The sequence below is a fragment of the Triturus cristatus genome, chromosome 12 (genome assembly GCF_964204655.1).
Source record: "Triturus cristatus chromosome 12, aTriCri1.1, whole genome shotgun sequence".
Lineage (NCBI taxonomy): Eukaryota > Metazoa > Chordata > Amphibia > Caudata > Salamandridae > Triturus > Triturus cristatus.
Window position 1 is genome coordinate 799,412,419 of NC_140595.1, and position 16,072 is coordinate 799,428,490.

Consider the following 16,072-nt stretch of genomic DNA (forward strand, 5'->3'; position numbering starts at 1 on the left):
TGAATACTTTCTACCTCTGACCACAGGAATGCACAGTTGGTTGTAAAAACTTGGGACGTAAGGTAGCGATACAAATAGCTTTATTCGACAATATGTCATAAAAGCACAGACAATACATATAACACAAACAATTAAATAGAACCTAAGTTTACACATGTTAAGAAGTTATTAAATACAGTTCATTATTGTCGAGTAATTCATCATAAAATTCATATATAACCACATTAAAAAAGTTTTCCTAAAAACCAGCAATAATAAAACCATCCTACATTATTTAACTAGCAGCTAGGATTGTGCAAAACGTGTCCGTATAATCCAGGCCCCTCTTAAAAATTTTGCTACAGCAATAGCTATACAAGGGGAGCAATCTGACTCCAGTATCCTCATGGCTTCGATATGCCGTCGTGTACCCATGTTTGAGCAAATGGGTTTCAACCACTTGCGTCTTGGACAAGTGTAAAGGGGACATACAAAAAATAAGTGAACAATTCACTCAGCCATATCAGGACACTTGGTGCATTTGTCATCTGGAGATTGCACCCATCTGCAAGTAAAAGCTTTAACTGGCAGTGATCTTACCCTAAACTGAAAAAACAGTTTGCAGTCTAGGGGACTTGCAATAATATCCCAGTAGGATTCACACCATGGTTTAGACTTAAATGTTAGAAAACAGCCTGTAAGGTTAGTATTCATATTGGCAGAATGAAGTGTTGAAAGAACCATTTCCCAATATGTGGCTTTCAGTTGCTTTTTTGATGGAAAGAATGTTGAATCCGGTGCTTCCCATAATGAATTGAGGTCTAATTTTATTTATAAGCGACCTAATCTCGCTAAGCCAATGGATTTTGTGGAATCGATTAGCCCGAATTACGTCCTTCAGAGCTTGAGCATAATGTAAGAGTTCTGGTGTGGTCCAGATTCGCCTCCAATATAGGAGAAGAGGAACAGTTGGAGTACTTTGGGGGACGCCAGCTAAACTACGTAGGATTTTGTTTTCTGCTTTGGACAGCTGGCTCAGGTTGTTAAACCCCCATAATTCTGACCCATACAAGGTGGCACTCAATACTTTCATATTATATACCTCCAATGCAGGGGTGATTGGTTTAGTGAGAGAAGATTTAAATGTGGACAATAAAACGCCCGCATGCTGATGGAATTTTAAAGTTGCCATATCCAGGTGACGATTCCAACACATAATACTCTGGAGTAGAATTCCTAAGTATGTAAAAGCCTCTACTTGCTCTAAAGGAGTATTATTTAGTATGATGCTACCTCTAAAGGATTTATGTGGATTAATAGACATGAACTTTGTTTTCGATGTATTAATTACAAGTCCACGCTCCTGACAAAAATCACCAAAGGCATTATCTGCCTTCTGTAGCCCGCTAGGAGTCCTTGAAATAATCATCGTATCGTCCGCAAACATGAGGACACGTACATGTTCCCCGGCTATTACAGGGGCGTCAGTGGGGGAGCTACGAAGATGGTTGACTATTCCGTTTATGTATAATGAAAATAGGGTGGGGGCCAGGACACAACCCTGCCGAACACCACGCTCAACAGGGAATGTGTCCGTGACCTCCCCCTGCGCCCCCCATCTGATTCTAGCAAAATTGCCCTCATGCAAGCGGACGAGAATAGTCAGTAACTCCGGGGTCATCCCCAGTTCAGCAAGGACTCTCCAAAGTTTGCAACGGGGAACCAAGTCAAAGGCCGATTTTAAATCTACAAAAACTGCGTAGAGCGACCCTTTAGTTAAAACCACATTCCTCCAATAGAGCATAATAAAATAAAAAACCTGATCTACAGAACTGGTACAGGGGCGAAAACCAGCTTGATATGGGGATAACATGGTATCTCCCTTAATCCAAGATTGCACTTTATTTAAAACTAATCGACCCACCGGTTTTTTGCGCAGAGTCAATAAGACTGATGGGTCTATAGTTACTTGGGAGGGATTTGTCACCTTTCTTAAAAACCGGGGTGATTTCTGCTCCCTTCCAGGATATTGGGATTGGAGCACCCCTGGCCACTGCATTTGCTAGAATTAAAAAAATTGGCACCAGGTTGATCTGTCACTCAAAAAAACATCAGCCGGAATGCCATCCATACCTGGGGCTCTGCCCCCTGTCACACAATCCAATGCCAGGCTGACATCGGTAATAGTAAATACCTGGGTTTGATAGAATATTTCTCGTGGTAATGGACACTCCTCCTCACCTAAGCTGCGAGCATATTGGGGTTTAAAAAAGTCTAGCCATTGGGTCTGGGCAACATTATTATGGGGAGGTTCCGCATAAACTCCTCTATCCCATTTTATGATGTTCCAAAACTGCTTGGAGTCTTTAGCTGCACAAGCATGTTTCAAATCCTGCCACCTCTCCTCATCCCATTGTTTTTTCGCCACTTGTTGAACAGATCTATATTGATCTCTCGCCTCTCTTATTTTGGTAGGGTTCCTTGTCCTTAGTGCAGAACTTAGATTGTGCCGAGCAGACTTGCAATGTGTGTTATACCACTTAGCCTTTATTTGCTCTGCGCCTCTTTTTCCTGGGTTCCCATCCCTCACAAAAAAAGTTTTAAGTCTAGAAAAGAGGAGAGACTATGTCTCTGTCATGATGGTGGAAAAGGCTGGATCACTGCTTTGGATCTTGAGTCGGGCCAGTTCACCCACAACCTCTGCTTTTAGCGCATCCATTTTTCCAGGATCCTCCTAGAGTTTACTCCACTTGATCCGACGCTGGTTGTTGGAAGCAACTATATCTAACGTGACTAACCCTTCTCTTGTGCGTTCAGCTCTGTCCCCCTTTTGAACTTGGAATTTCGAACAGAGGGAGTTATGATCGCTTTCCAACCGGGTTTCAATGACCATATCTATTAAACAGTGCCATATCCTTAAGTCCACCAGGAGATAGTCAATACGACTACTATTCCTTCCGTTATCAAACGTATTGGCTCCCTGTGTGTCTGAGGGAGTTCTCCCGTTTGCTGCTCTAAGACCTCTTTCTAAACACAACGCTTTTAATTGAATAGCTATGGAGGACCATCTTTTTATTACGGGAATTTCCAATTTAGGTACTCCCCATCTAAGGTCCTGCTCCTCAGAGAGGTCCTGGTCCTCAAGGCCTAGTGGTTCGTAGGTGGTGTTAAAATCCCCTCCTACTATAATAAAAATCTGTTCTGAGAGGGCTCCCAGTCTGGTATCAAGGGCTGCAATTACCTCTGAGCTATGCCCCCTTAATATCCCCCTAGCATATACGTTAAAAATAGCCACCCTGTGGCCATTGGGCCATTCTAATTCAATCATCAAAATATCCTTTTCCCTAAACTCCGCCTGTACAACCTTACAGCACAAACTCTGTCGAACCCAAATCACCAATCCCCTGCAGGCCAGCCCTTTGGAATTTTTGCGGCTGGAACATAAAAATTGAGATATCCCAGGCGACATATAGGAGTAGTAGACCAGGTCTCCTGAAAAATGGTAATATCATATCGGTCTATGAATCTACACCACTCCGGGGACTCAATCTTGTTAGCCAAGCCCGCAATATTCCACGAGAGCAGGGTTAAATCTACCATTTGTTGTAGAGAGGTATTGAAGATGGAGGAACTCTCCTTTCCTTCTTTATAAACACCCTCCTCCGTTAGAATCTGATTAGATATGTTAAACCTGGAAGATTGGGAATTCAACATAGTGCTAGTCATTGTAGTACATCCCTCATTCATTCTATGTTTATGATTTATGCCTGAAGGGAACTTAGCATCGTGGGTTAGACCCAGGTTGGCAGGCTGACATACTTTAGAGTAGGGGGGTATAGTGAGATCTTGGCGTGTGACATTATTACCCAAGGTCCTGTTGTTAACAACACCATTGCTCAGGGAATTATTACCTATAGATTTTGATTGTTCATCCTGAAGTCAATCACAATCTTCCATATTGGTAAGAGCCCCAAACCTGTTCCTTGTACTTATTCCATCCCACAGAGGTACTGTTCGCCTCCAAATTGAATTGTGGATATGCAAATTTTTCACCCAAAACCTATGAGAGTTTCTTGTGTGTCCAAGTTCTCCATAGAAAAAGTCCAATGTCAAGGGTTTTATCATCGACTCTCTGTGTTGTGGGGGAAATAGATTATCCAATATATTTATCAACACATGGGGACTGGAAAAGTTTATAGCTATACAGTCACACTTAACCCCTTCAGTGCCACGCCCTTTCCCCGCCCTGTGCCGGCCGTTACATTAGCGGGCGGGGTTTATGACGAGCTGGACTCGTCATGGGCACAGCGCAACCGCGGCCCATGACGAGTCCAGCTCGTCATGGGCACTGAAGAGGTTAAGACATTTCTTTTGATTACCAAGCCATGGGACCCTTCTAGCCATTATAATTTCACTTGCCAATTTTTGCCTACCCTCTCTGGATATCCTCATGTTATTGGTTAACCAATGCGTTGCTTTATTAATAAGAGTGGATGTTGATTCCACCTGACCTGGACCCAGGGATGGAGCATTGGCCAAAACAAGTACCAAGGGGAAAGCCTCTGGGATAAACTGGAATGGTTCTCCCTCTAATGGTGGCTCATAATTAACCACCAGGACATACCCATCTGTCACAGAATTAGCTGGTGGAGCCTCTTTCTCTGTTATTATGCTGTCACCAGTGGTTGGTTCTAGATCCTTTACCATTAGAGTAGAACCTTCATTCTCAGGAAGGACGCATGGATTAGAGCGACTTAGAGGTGTTTTCTTTTTCTCCGCCAGTCTCTTGTTAATAGTAATTGGTTGCCTATCAGCCTCCTGCGAACCAGACATAGGTTGTCTGAGGGAAGGGATAGCTTGGGATGCTATCCCAATATTCCGTTCTAAAGCAGACACCTTTTCTTCTATGGAAGTCAATCTGATCATAATAGGTGCTAAGGCGGTGTCTAGTTTCTCTTGAAAAATCACTGAAAGGGAACTAGATAAATCCTCTAGGGAAGGATAGATATTTGGTGACGATTGGTCAGATACTTTAAGTATGGTTTTTGATACCCGACCTCTCTTTTGTTGTATAGCTTTGCTAGTACGTCCCAACCCACCAGCCCTAGTACGTCGTTTCAACATAGGTGAAGGAGATAGACTAGTCAATACATCTCTATTACTATCACGAGACATTTCAATAAGGGAATGATCACAATTTTCCTGGGGGACGCCAGATGAGTTTACTTGACTAATGAGGGCCCGGGGAATACCTGGCGATGTGATTGATACCAGGGGAGTAGTGCTTTCTACCCTTTCTCCACCTGTGGGATCAATAATGCAAATTGGGTCCAATGAAAGCCTTCGTTCTGTTCTTTCAATTTCATCATTTAACAAAGTCGAGACCTTCACCAGAAATGAATCCAACGTTGCTACTCCCCCTCCATTAGATTTTTCCAAGTCAAGACGCTTTTTCCCCATAGTTTTACAGGTTTATGGAGCTTTGCTTGGTACAATACCTCTTTTTCTTGCAGATGACAGGGGGGTGGCCCAGCCCAGCCTCGTCCTGCCCCGGACGGCCACAGACGGCCCGCCCTTTGCCCGGGATTCGCCCGGCGCGACCCACGCGCGATCACGCGACGCGGGGCCTGTCGGTGATTTATGGCGCCTCCGGGCGCGGGAACAGCGGTGCTGAGCAGGCTGGGAGGTGTAGTCTCTCTCCTTCCTCCGCTCAGCGGCCGCTGGCTGGACTACTACGGCGGCGGGAGGGAGGGTGATGAAGGCAGCAGCTTTCAGGTAAGTTTCCCCCTGGAAAACACAGCGCCCCTGATTTTACTATCAAGGGAGTTGCTTTTAACCTTCCCAGGTTTTATACGTATTCCTTTTACTTGGTAAATTTGGAAAGCCGTACAGTTAAAGGAGGTTACAGATTTAGGGGATCCTTCTGATGCTTGAATTTTAGACTGCTTTTCTTTTTTCCCCCACTTGTGGCCTTCACTGAGCCCCCAAAAACCTCCAAAATCGCTCTTCTCTGCTCCAGGGAGCAAACCTGTTTCTCCGGTTTCTCCTGTACTCTCGCAAGCTGTCTTGCCTCCTTCACTGACACAGGCGCTGTCTCTGAAAGTATCCCGTCCGGTGAAGAGGAGACAGGGGGAGGCAGAGAAGGCAGCAACAGAGGGGGAGCAAGCTCCTTGAAGACAGACTCCAGCTTTCTCCTGCTGCTGTTGCTGGCGCTGCCTCCGTCGACCCAGAGGAGCCCGCGCGCTGCCGCTATGCGGCCCCTCTGAAGCTCCAGGGCGGCCTCGTCTCAGCGTGACAGGCGGGAGGAGCAGCCAGAGCCAGAGGCACCGTAGCACATTCCAGGCTGGTGCACCCCCAACAACAAGAGGGCCAAGAAGGGCAAAGAAGCGACCCCAAAAACCCTTCGACTTCTCAAGATCTCATCGAGACCAGGTAAGGCGGTATTCTGCTACGGGACAGGAGAGTGCAGCTCCGGGTGCAAGCAGCATGTTCCATGCACAACAATTATTTTCAAATGAAGATGTGTCTAGATTGGGGAGCTCGAGGAGACGTGTCACAAGTACAGCAGTGAAAGAGGATGCCACATGAGTATGACATTTGAATGATATTGTTATAACATTTTATGTATAGGTCTCCCTTCCAAAATGGCGCCTACATATCTTGCAAAACCAGACTAGTTAGCAGCATTATTGCGATCCTTTTGCGCTACTGAAAATAGTCCCAATCTTACTAAATGGGTGTAGACGTAGCCCAAAAGTCAGATAAGTGCCTTTAATGATTAAAAAGCAATACAACGTTTAACAAAAACCAAACAAGTATGCTTGCAGAGTTAGGTGCAAGTCTGAAAGTAATGAGAAATCTGTTTGTGAAAGCAATCTTGTTTGTGTCACACATTTAATTAGGTACTTTATCTGACTATACAGATTGTGAAGTTAAACTGTATTGTGTGAGTATAACCTCTGTGTGTTTCTGTTGCCGCCTGCTGCCATCGCGGCCCAGAATGCTGCACCACTACAGTGGCGGCAAGGAGGAGCCGGCCCCACTACACACATCCTGCAGGCACACACCACCATCACGGGGAGAGCATACTTTCCACCCCCTGATCGGATTGGGCACACCACATCCTCCTCTTTTTAGGTCTCGCCTGGCGTAAGACTGCGCAGACATGCGCAGTCTCGCTGGCGAGATTTAATGACTTTAGTAGATTTCTTTAGTGGGCTTTAAGCCCCGCCCCTCTTTTCCATTGGCTGGCGTCACCGTTTATGCTAAACGGTGGCCAGCCATTGGAAAAGAGCGTCTAGTGGCGTACACTTTTCTCTTTTAGAGCTGTCCCAATTGGACTGGCTGCCCCGACTTACTGCTGGCATAAAAGTTTTTTTTTTATGGGGCCAAACACATGGCCCCATAAAGATAAGGAACCAGTCATGCGAGACAGTCCAACTGAGATGCTCTAAAAGAGAGTTGTTGTTAGCGTTGCAGCGCGCGCCTGCAGTGTCGGGGACACGGGCTCACTCATCCCGGTCCGGCAACTGCTCCGCTGGCTTGTTTTTTACAGACCGATCAATGTGAGAGCGACACTTAAGTGATACAGAGGGCAGGCGTTGAATGAACAGCATATGCAGGTTTAGCCACGCCTTTCTAGATAGCATCACTCAGGCACATATAACAGAAACATCGGAGTCTGCTTCAACGCACACTAGGCGTATATAGGCGCAGCGCACAAAGTACCATCTCAAATTAACATGAATGAAAATGATAATGGACCTAAAGATATCTGGACTTTTCACCAACATGCGCAAGTGCTTACTGTTGGCATCCCAACAACAGAAGTGACATGCGCCACTGTGGCATGCTAAAGGGCGCCGAGCATTACCTCCTCCTGGAAGGACGGCGGGGATCTGCAGAGCGGCAGGAAAGAAGCTCCGTACACCTCCCTCCACCTCACATTCAAACCCCGGCAAAATGGCGCATTTCTGACCTCACCACGCAGGCGCAGTGCGGCGTGCCTGGAATCCTGATGCAAACTCCCTTGACCGTAATGTGACATCAACACTTTCTTTCTGTTTCTCCTTTCATTGAACCGCATTTCGGGTGGGCATCCCAATGATACCTTTCTCTCGCCTTTTCCTGTCCTCTCTCTGCCCTGTGCTTTTCGCACCCTCTCCCCTCTCCCCCCTCCTTCACTGCTATTCCTTCCCCTCCTGTGCTTCGAGTGTCACATCTTGTAAACCGAGAGGCAGAGGGCAGGCCTCCTGGCCCTGCATAGGATCATGAGACCGGCAGGAGGTCTGAAGCAGTGTTTGCAATTTCGCCTCTTCGCTCGCAGGGCCCCATCTCACGTCTCCATAGCGCGCTCGCCTCTCTCATTCATTTCGAGATCCTGCTTTGATATTTGTGCTTCTCTTTTGTCACATTTTATCGACTTCCTTTCTTTTACACTAGCTATTCTCTGCCTCATATATCATTTGAATGAATGAATGAATGAATGAACAATACCGTTCCTCCCCATCTTTCTGTCACGGCCTCTGACTCTATTTCACTTCTTTCCCTCTCTCTTTTCCCTGCTTCTTGATTCCAACCTGTCTCTACGTTTAACTCACCCCCCTGCAGCTTTGTCTTCGCTCTCACCTTGAGGTCTCATCTCTCTTCAGTCTGTCTCTGTAACCATGTACTGATTCTCTCTCTCTCTCTCTACCTCTTTCTTTCTCTCATCTCTCTCACACTCTACTAACAACCATCCTACTTTTCTCGGTCATGCCTCTTCCGTCATTCACCCCAGTGTCATCCTAGGGGTTTCAAGGGCCCTGGGCAAGGAATAATTTTGGGGCCCGGGTCGGGAAATAAATGGATTTTTATTACCTATTTTTGACTACTTCAAGCTTACCTGATGCCAAACAATATTGGTATAAACTTTAACTTCAACAGAAAAACAAATATATGTCTTTCCTGTGACACCAAAATCCCTAAACAAGCATTGAAAATGCAATAGGCCTCGCCTTTAATTAAGTTAAAGCCATTTGCTTTGCTATATAATACCATTAGCAAAGCAAATGGCTTTAACTTAATAAAAGGCGAGGCCTATTGAATTTTCAATGCTTGTTCAACTAAGCTGTCGCCCACTCAGTTTGCTCCCACTTGTACGCGGCCCGTTTGATGGAACTTGCTGTTCTGAGCAGCCGTTTCCAGTATGGCAAGGCTCCAGGCTCCTCGCCTACAAGCCCTGACGCCTTGTCGCGCATTGCTACCCGGCACCATCTACAGACATCTGCCTCGTGGAGAGTGATGCAGTCTCCCTAGTTTTCTCAGTGTCACTACGCCCTCCTGCACTGCCTGCACTGTCCCCAACAGCACCTCTACGCCTGCTATCCGCACCTGCTCTTTGCCATGAGTGCTGCTCAACAAGACAATGCGCAGACCACACCAAACCAGTAAGATCCACCCACACCTCCTCTGCAGCGCCTCAGCCGCAATGCTTCATGCCAGCTTACGTCATTGGGGGGTTGTCCAACCCTTTAGCAACTTTCATTGAGCTCAGCGACTGTGGCTCTGTGGTGGTTCACTTGGGTTGTACGCCTGAACAGCTATTTCTAAGTCATCGAGGAGATGGATGGTGAGACAAAACATAGGGAGGAGACTCAATGCATATTTTGACCCCCAGATGAACCCTGACATTGAGAGATTTAAACTGCACCATGCCCAACAGCATTGAGTGTAGTCATAATTGCAACTAGAGCCAAATTTCGGGAGGGCAACTAAACATTTCGGGTGAAGGCTAATTTTTCCAGCAATAGGCAGAGTGGAGATGAAGGGATCAAGAAACAACAAAGCCTCGTTAACAAGTAAACGGTCTTTTAAAGACCTGTGAAGTACTCGGGTGCAGCTGCGAAAAGCTCAAAACTGTTGGTGTGTGTGCCCGGGGAGTTGTCTCATCCCCGGCTGACACACACAACGGGGGGATGTGGGGAGGAGGGGGTGGGGGCTGAAGCCCTTTGAGCCCTATGGGCATTGCGCGCCTGGGTGTAGTCAATTGACCTGTTCTATGCCCATCTGCAGGTGCTTGCAAGCACCTGTACCGAAGATGACATGCAAAATGAAGTGTGTGCCCAAATTATTCAGGGCTGCTGGTCAGCTGCGCTGTGACGCCACATCTTTCGTCACCCTAATGTTCCGCAGGATGAGATCCTGACTCTTGCCCATAAGCTGTCGAATGACTGCATTCCACAAGCTGACGACTACACCAAACCCACACCACAACCCATCAAAGTGGAAGCAGCAGCCACACTCTTGAAAGACCCCCTTGGCGAAGTACAACCAGACCGCTCCACACAGGAAACCTCATCAAAGACTCCTGCGGTTACTGTGAGTTCTCCCTGTACCCGCTTCTCGAGTACAGGGAGAACTCACAGTAACTGCAGGAGCTTCTCGAGTGTCCAGCTAGGCGCAAGACCTGTTCCTCCTGCCAACGCCCCAACTACTTTTCAAAATTCTGTCTCCAATGGTGGTTGCGATCAAGCCAAAAATAATCAGGGTGCATCCACATCTGTATCAACATGTGCCTTCCCAGTAGGACCGTCTCCCACTATTGATTACCTGATCGCCTACATACCCACACTACTACAAAGAAAGTTGTTAGTGCTTGCCTAATTTAGCTTCTCCTATACCTCTGGGCTCACATAGAAAAAGAGGCCCTTGTCATCAAGCTGACGTCATTTGAGGATAGTTAGGGGTCACAGCTGTGTACTCTAGTTTGCTCTCTGCTACTTCTGGCACTTCCTTTGATACTCATGGCCTCAGAGGGGCAAAATGTATGCCTCTTCTGAGTCTAGGGGTCGCAGAGAAAGTGCTAGGATTAGCAGGGAGCAAGTTAGAGGTTGCAACTGCGACCCCTAACTAGCCTCCAATGACGTCCATGGGGCTGCCCCACCCTCTTCAACATTTATTATGATACCTCTGGGCAACATCGCCATAACCCACAGACTCAACATAATATCCTACACCGATGACACACTACTCTCCCTGTCCTAAGATACCAAGACCAGCTTCCACAGCTGCATGGCAGACGGCACCAACTGGATAAAAGGCAACTGCCTGAAGCTCAACTCAGAAAAGACAGAGGTACTGATTTTCAGAAACAAAAGCTCCCCATGGGACGCATCCTGTTGGCCCTCAGAACGTGGACCGCGCTAGGAACCTATGTATCATTCTGGTAAACAAGCTAACCATGATGACTCAGGTCAACTCTGTCTCCTCCTCTTGCTTCTTCATGCTCTGCGTGCTTATTAAGATATTCAAATGGCTACCCCAAAGCTCAAGACACACCAATACCTCAGGCCCTCATCTCCAGCCGACTGCACTACGGCAGCGTGCTCTATGCAGGGATTACAGCCCACCTCCTCAGACGATTACAGACCATACAGAATGCCACAGCCAGACTTGTCCTGGATCTATCTAGATAAACTCGCATCACCCCCTAAATCAGGGAACTACACTAGGTCCCTGTACAGAAGAGATGCCAGTTCAAGGTCCTGACCCACACATCTGCGGAACTGCCTTCTTGAACCATCGCCTGAACTTCTATCAGCCCACCAGACATCTCCACTCCATGTCCCTTTCTCTAACCCTTATCCCCTGCATCCGACGTAGCAGATACGAAGGTGGCTTCTTCTCTAAACCTAGCAGCGAAGACATGGAATGAGCTACCCTTTGATCTTCGGACCTCTCTATCTCTTCCAGAGTTCCGAATGTCCCTGAAGAACTGGCTATGCGGCTAAGCAACTGGAACCTTCCAGCGCCCGGATACCCTCACAGGTTACAAGGAGCACTCTACTATCTACTGATTGATTGATTGATTGATTGATTGCCACCATTTTCACCTTTACCTCTATGGTAGGCCTTTCAAGGTCATAACTGATCACAAATCACTAAAACTGCTGCTGCCACCCAACATCTGATTCCCTATCTCCTGTGTCTGGCGTGAATGAATATGCACACTGGATCGCTAAAGTCGGCTGTCCCAAGTTGATCGCCCTCCATTGACCTTACCTGCACCACCTCCTCCAACCCGTGCCTCCAAAAGACCCTGCAAGCAACCAAATCCAGCACTTGGCAAGACTAATCAAACATTTCTACATATACACTCTGAGATTCAATGGATTACCTCCAACGGGGGCCACGAAGCAGCACGCCACTCCCACAGCAGCAGCAGCGATCAGCATCTCGTACTTCCTGGCAGGATTCTAGGCACAAAGCAGATCTCACTCTCACATCTCTGCTTATATTTATTGCAGAATCTCTTACAATATTTACATGTTATATATCAATTCATTGCAAAAATCTCACTGCTCAATAGTACACACGCTCAATTTCCTCTGTGTGTTGTTTTAGCACCTTTTCAAGTGAAGTGGAAATATACCAGTGAGGGTACTCACTGTTCCAGAACACCTGTTCAATAATTAGAAAGGTGAATAATCTTCCATTAAGAAAATTAAGCTCCTTGTGAGTAGTGCAGGTACCCTCCCTTTTAAATTAAAGAAGTGCAGGTGCTCCCTGTTCCAGAAGACCTGTTTACTACTAAGAAATGTGAGAACTCTTCCATTAACAGTTCTGAGCCCCTGGTGAGTAGTGCAGGTACTGGCAGTGCCTGCCCATTTAAAACACTGCAGTTTTCTAAGATTTCTGCTTAGCGCAGGGAACCACCTGCATTCCCAGTGGCTCATATATGTTGGTCTGTTCTGTGTGGCTGTTGTCCGTCTGCCAGACTGTTTTTTTTTCCAGACGTTGTGAGGTGGGCGAGACAACATGGATGCAAAACTGCTTCCTGGCTTCCATTCTGGGCTGCCAGTGTTTGCATGCCCTGCAGAACCCAGCCGTCTTCCCTTTCGTGGCTCACCCCACATAGGCCTTCAGCTTTCTATGCTGATGCAGCCTCTGTGGGAGATGAATTCATTGTGCAGTGCTGTCAGGGGACTCTAATCTGACTTTACTATAGTAACATAGGGCCAGATATGCAAAGCATGTTTGAGGGCGCCAAAAATGCTTTTTTTAATGTACAGACCTCAAATTTAGCAAGTTACTGAATCACAATGTGGGTTTGCAAACCAATACAAATTTGGTAATTGGAAGGGGCATGTTTAAAATACCGAATGGTAGTGCTATGATTTCATGTTTTGCGACCGAATTCCAGTGGCAAAGCATTAATATTTTACCACTTCTTCCAAAGAGGTGGTAACCCATCGTAAATGGAAAGCAGACCCCAGGGGACCCCTCTCCCTTTGAGAATGTTAACAAATATTTTTTGAAGAGCAGGCAGTGGTCCTACTCTTAAAAAATAATCTTTTCGAATCACTTCCCATTTGTTAAAAGGAGAATAGGCTGCATTAAAAAAAATGCTTTATTCAAAGGCAGTCACAGACATGGTGGTCTGCTCACACCAGGAGGCCACCATCTCTTTGATGGCTATTATTCCAAATGGGTTGCAAACTGTGACTTACCTCATTAATATTCATGAACCACTAATTAAAAGTAGAAAGTTTTCACTCATAAATAATAGTGATTTTCTAGTTGCGATTCGCAGAAAATCACAATTTGTAAGTCGCTATCTCCAAATTTTGTACATTTGGCCCATAATCCCTTAAACCATTAAACGGCAACATTTCCACACAGGGTAAGTTGGTACACAGTGACTTTCAGCGAGAATTGCTTTTCTATTAAAGAGAAGAGACCACATCATTCACACAGTCTAGGATGAAGGAGAGGACAAGAAATGGATTAATAAGAGAAAATGAGGAACACTGCTGTAAAAATGTTCGTTGCGAAAGAAGACAAAATCAAAGTTACCTCCTTTGTCCCAGCAAACTTCACCATGATCTTCCCCAGCAGCGTGGCCAGAATGGCAGAAATGTGAACAAAGGGACCCTGCAACGGAACACGAGAGGAGGGAAATGAAGACTGAACGCCAACATAGCAGGTAATATCAAACCCTCATCTTGGTCAGTGGCATAACGAAACTTGAGGGGACCCACCTGCAAAGTACATGGAGACGCCCTCCCGGAGGGGATCCCCTGGAGATCAGGGGCCCCATGGAGCTCGGAGGCCCCCACACACTGTGTGAGTTGTGGGGGCTAATGTTACGTCACCGACCTTGGTGCCAAGTGGGCTAATGCTGACCCTCGCTCGCTAATCATGAGAGCTTAGCCATAATGCTAAAAACAATTGAGGGTGGATTTAATATTGTTTAGCACACAGCAGAGCGATAAGCAAAGTTGCTGGGCTGAGTAGCTCTTGGGCTAGAGAGGATCGCAAACCCATATTATCATGTCAGGGTAATGTCAGATATTTAGGTCAGTGTAAAGCACTACTGGTTTTTAATAGAAGCCGCCATGATTAGCTGTTATACAATGTTAGGTGTTTGTAGTACGTGCGCATTGAGCATGACAATGCATACATAGGGTTCTAATTAACGGATGAAGTCTACTGTCACTGGCGCTGCTGGCATCATAGCGCTTGACTTTATTGTAAATTCATATTTAAATCTCCATGGCTCTGTGATCCTTCAGATTCAACAAGTGTATTCTTTCAGACTCAACACATATCTAGTGCTGCTGCTCTCTTTCTCGGTGCTGGTGCACAAAAAAAGATGCTTGGTGCCCTGAAAATGGGGCATAGTATGCAACTTTTGGTGTTTATCAGTTTCCCCAGGGAAGCAATGGTGTTATGTCCTTAACTATGCTTCTCATACACACAGCAGCGTGCCCTAGTGGCCTGAGCTGCTCTTCTCATCTTTGCTTCTCATACAAATAGCAGCGTGCCCTAGTGGCCTGAGCTGCTCTTCTCATCTCTGCTTCTCATACACATAGCAGCGTGCCCTAGTGGCCTGAGCCGCTCCTCTCATCTCTGCTTCTCATACACACAGCAGCGTGCCCTAGTGGCCTGAGCTGCTCTTCTCATCTTTGCTTCTCATACAAACAGCAGCGTACCTTATTGGCCTGAGCTGCTCTTCTCACCTATGGTTCCCATCCACACAGCAGCGTGCCCTAGCAGCCTGCGACACTCTTCTCATCTCTGCTTCTCATACAAACAGCAGCGTGCCCTAGCGGCCTGGGATGCTCTTCTCATCTCTGCTTCTCATACAAACAGCAGCGTGCCCTAGCGGCCTGAGACGCTCTTCTCATCTTTGCTTCTCATACAAACAGCAGCGTGCCCTAGCGGCCTGGGATGCTCTTCTCATCTCTGCTTCTCATATACATAGCAGCATGTCCTAGTGGCCTGAGCCGCTCCTCTCATCACTGCTTCTCATTCACATAGCAGCGTGCTCTAGCGGCCTGAGATGCTTTTCTCATCTCTGCTTCTCATACACATAGCAGCGTGCCCTAGCGGCCTGAGATGCTCCTCTCATCTCTGCTTCTCATTCACATAGCAGCGTGCCCTAGTGGTCTGAGCCGCTCCTCTCATCTCTGCTTCTCATTCACATAGCAGCGTGCCCTAGCATCCTGAGACACTCCTCTAATCTCTGCTTCTCATTCACATAGCAGCGTGCCCTAGCATCCCGAGACACTCTTCTCATCTCTGCTTCTCATACAAACAGCAGCGTGCCCTAGCGGCCTGAGATGCTCCTCTCATCTCTGCTTCTCATTCACATAGCAGCGTGCCCTAGTGGTCTGAGCCGCTCCTCTCATCTCTGCTTCTCATACACATAGCAGTGTGCCCTAGCATCCTGAGACACTCCTCTAATCTCTGCTTCTCATTCACATAGCAGCGTGCCCTAGCGGTCTGAGCCGCTCCTCTCATCTCTGCTTCTCATACACATAGCAGTGTGCCCTAGCATCCTGAGACACTCCTCTAATCTCTGCTTCTCATTCACATAGCAGCGTGCCCTAGCATCCCGAGACACTCTTCTCATCTCTGCTTCTCATACAAACAGCAGTGTGCCCTAGTGGCCTGAGCTGCTCCTCTCATCTCTGCTTCTCATTCACATAGCAGCGTGCCCATGCGGCCTGCGACACTCTTCTCATCTCTGCTTCTCATACAAACAGCAGTGTGCCCTAGTGGCCTGAGCTGCTCCTCTCATCTCTGCTTCTCATTCACATAGCAGCGT

General features: G+C 46.9%; 1 protein-coding gene across 2 annotated transcripts in view; it reads right to left on the reverse strand.

The window, feature by feature from the left end:
- Nucleotides 1–16,072, reverse strand: part of LOC146782882 (chloride channel protein ClC-Kb-like) — a 260,608-nt gene that overhangs the window by 157,815 nt on the left and 86,721 nt on the right. For both annotated transcript variants that reach the window (XM_085637370.1, XM_085637369.1), the window contains exons 5-6: nt 13,816–13,893; nt 12,137–12,215 (exon numbers count right to left, since the gene is read on the reverse strand). In XM_085637370.1, the coding sequence (XP_085493496.1) occupies nt 12,137–12,215; nt 13,816–13,893 (157 nt within the window). The remainder of the gene's footprint in view (nt 1–12,136; nt 12,216–13,815; nt 13,894–16,072) is intronic.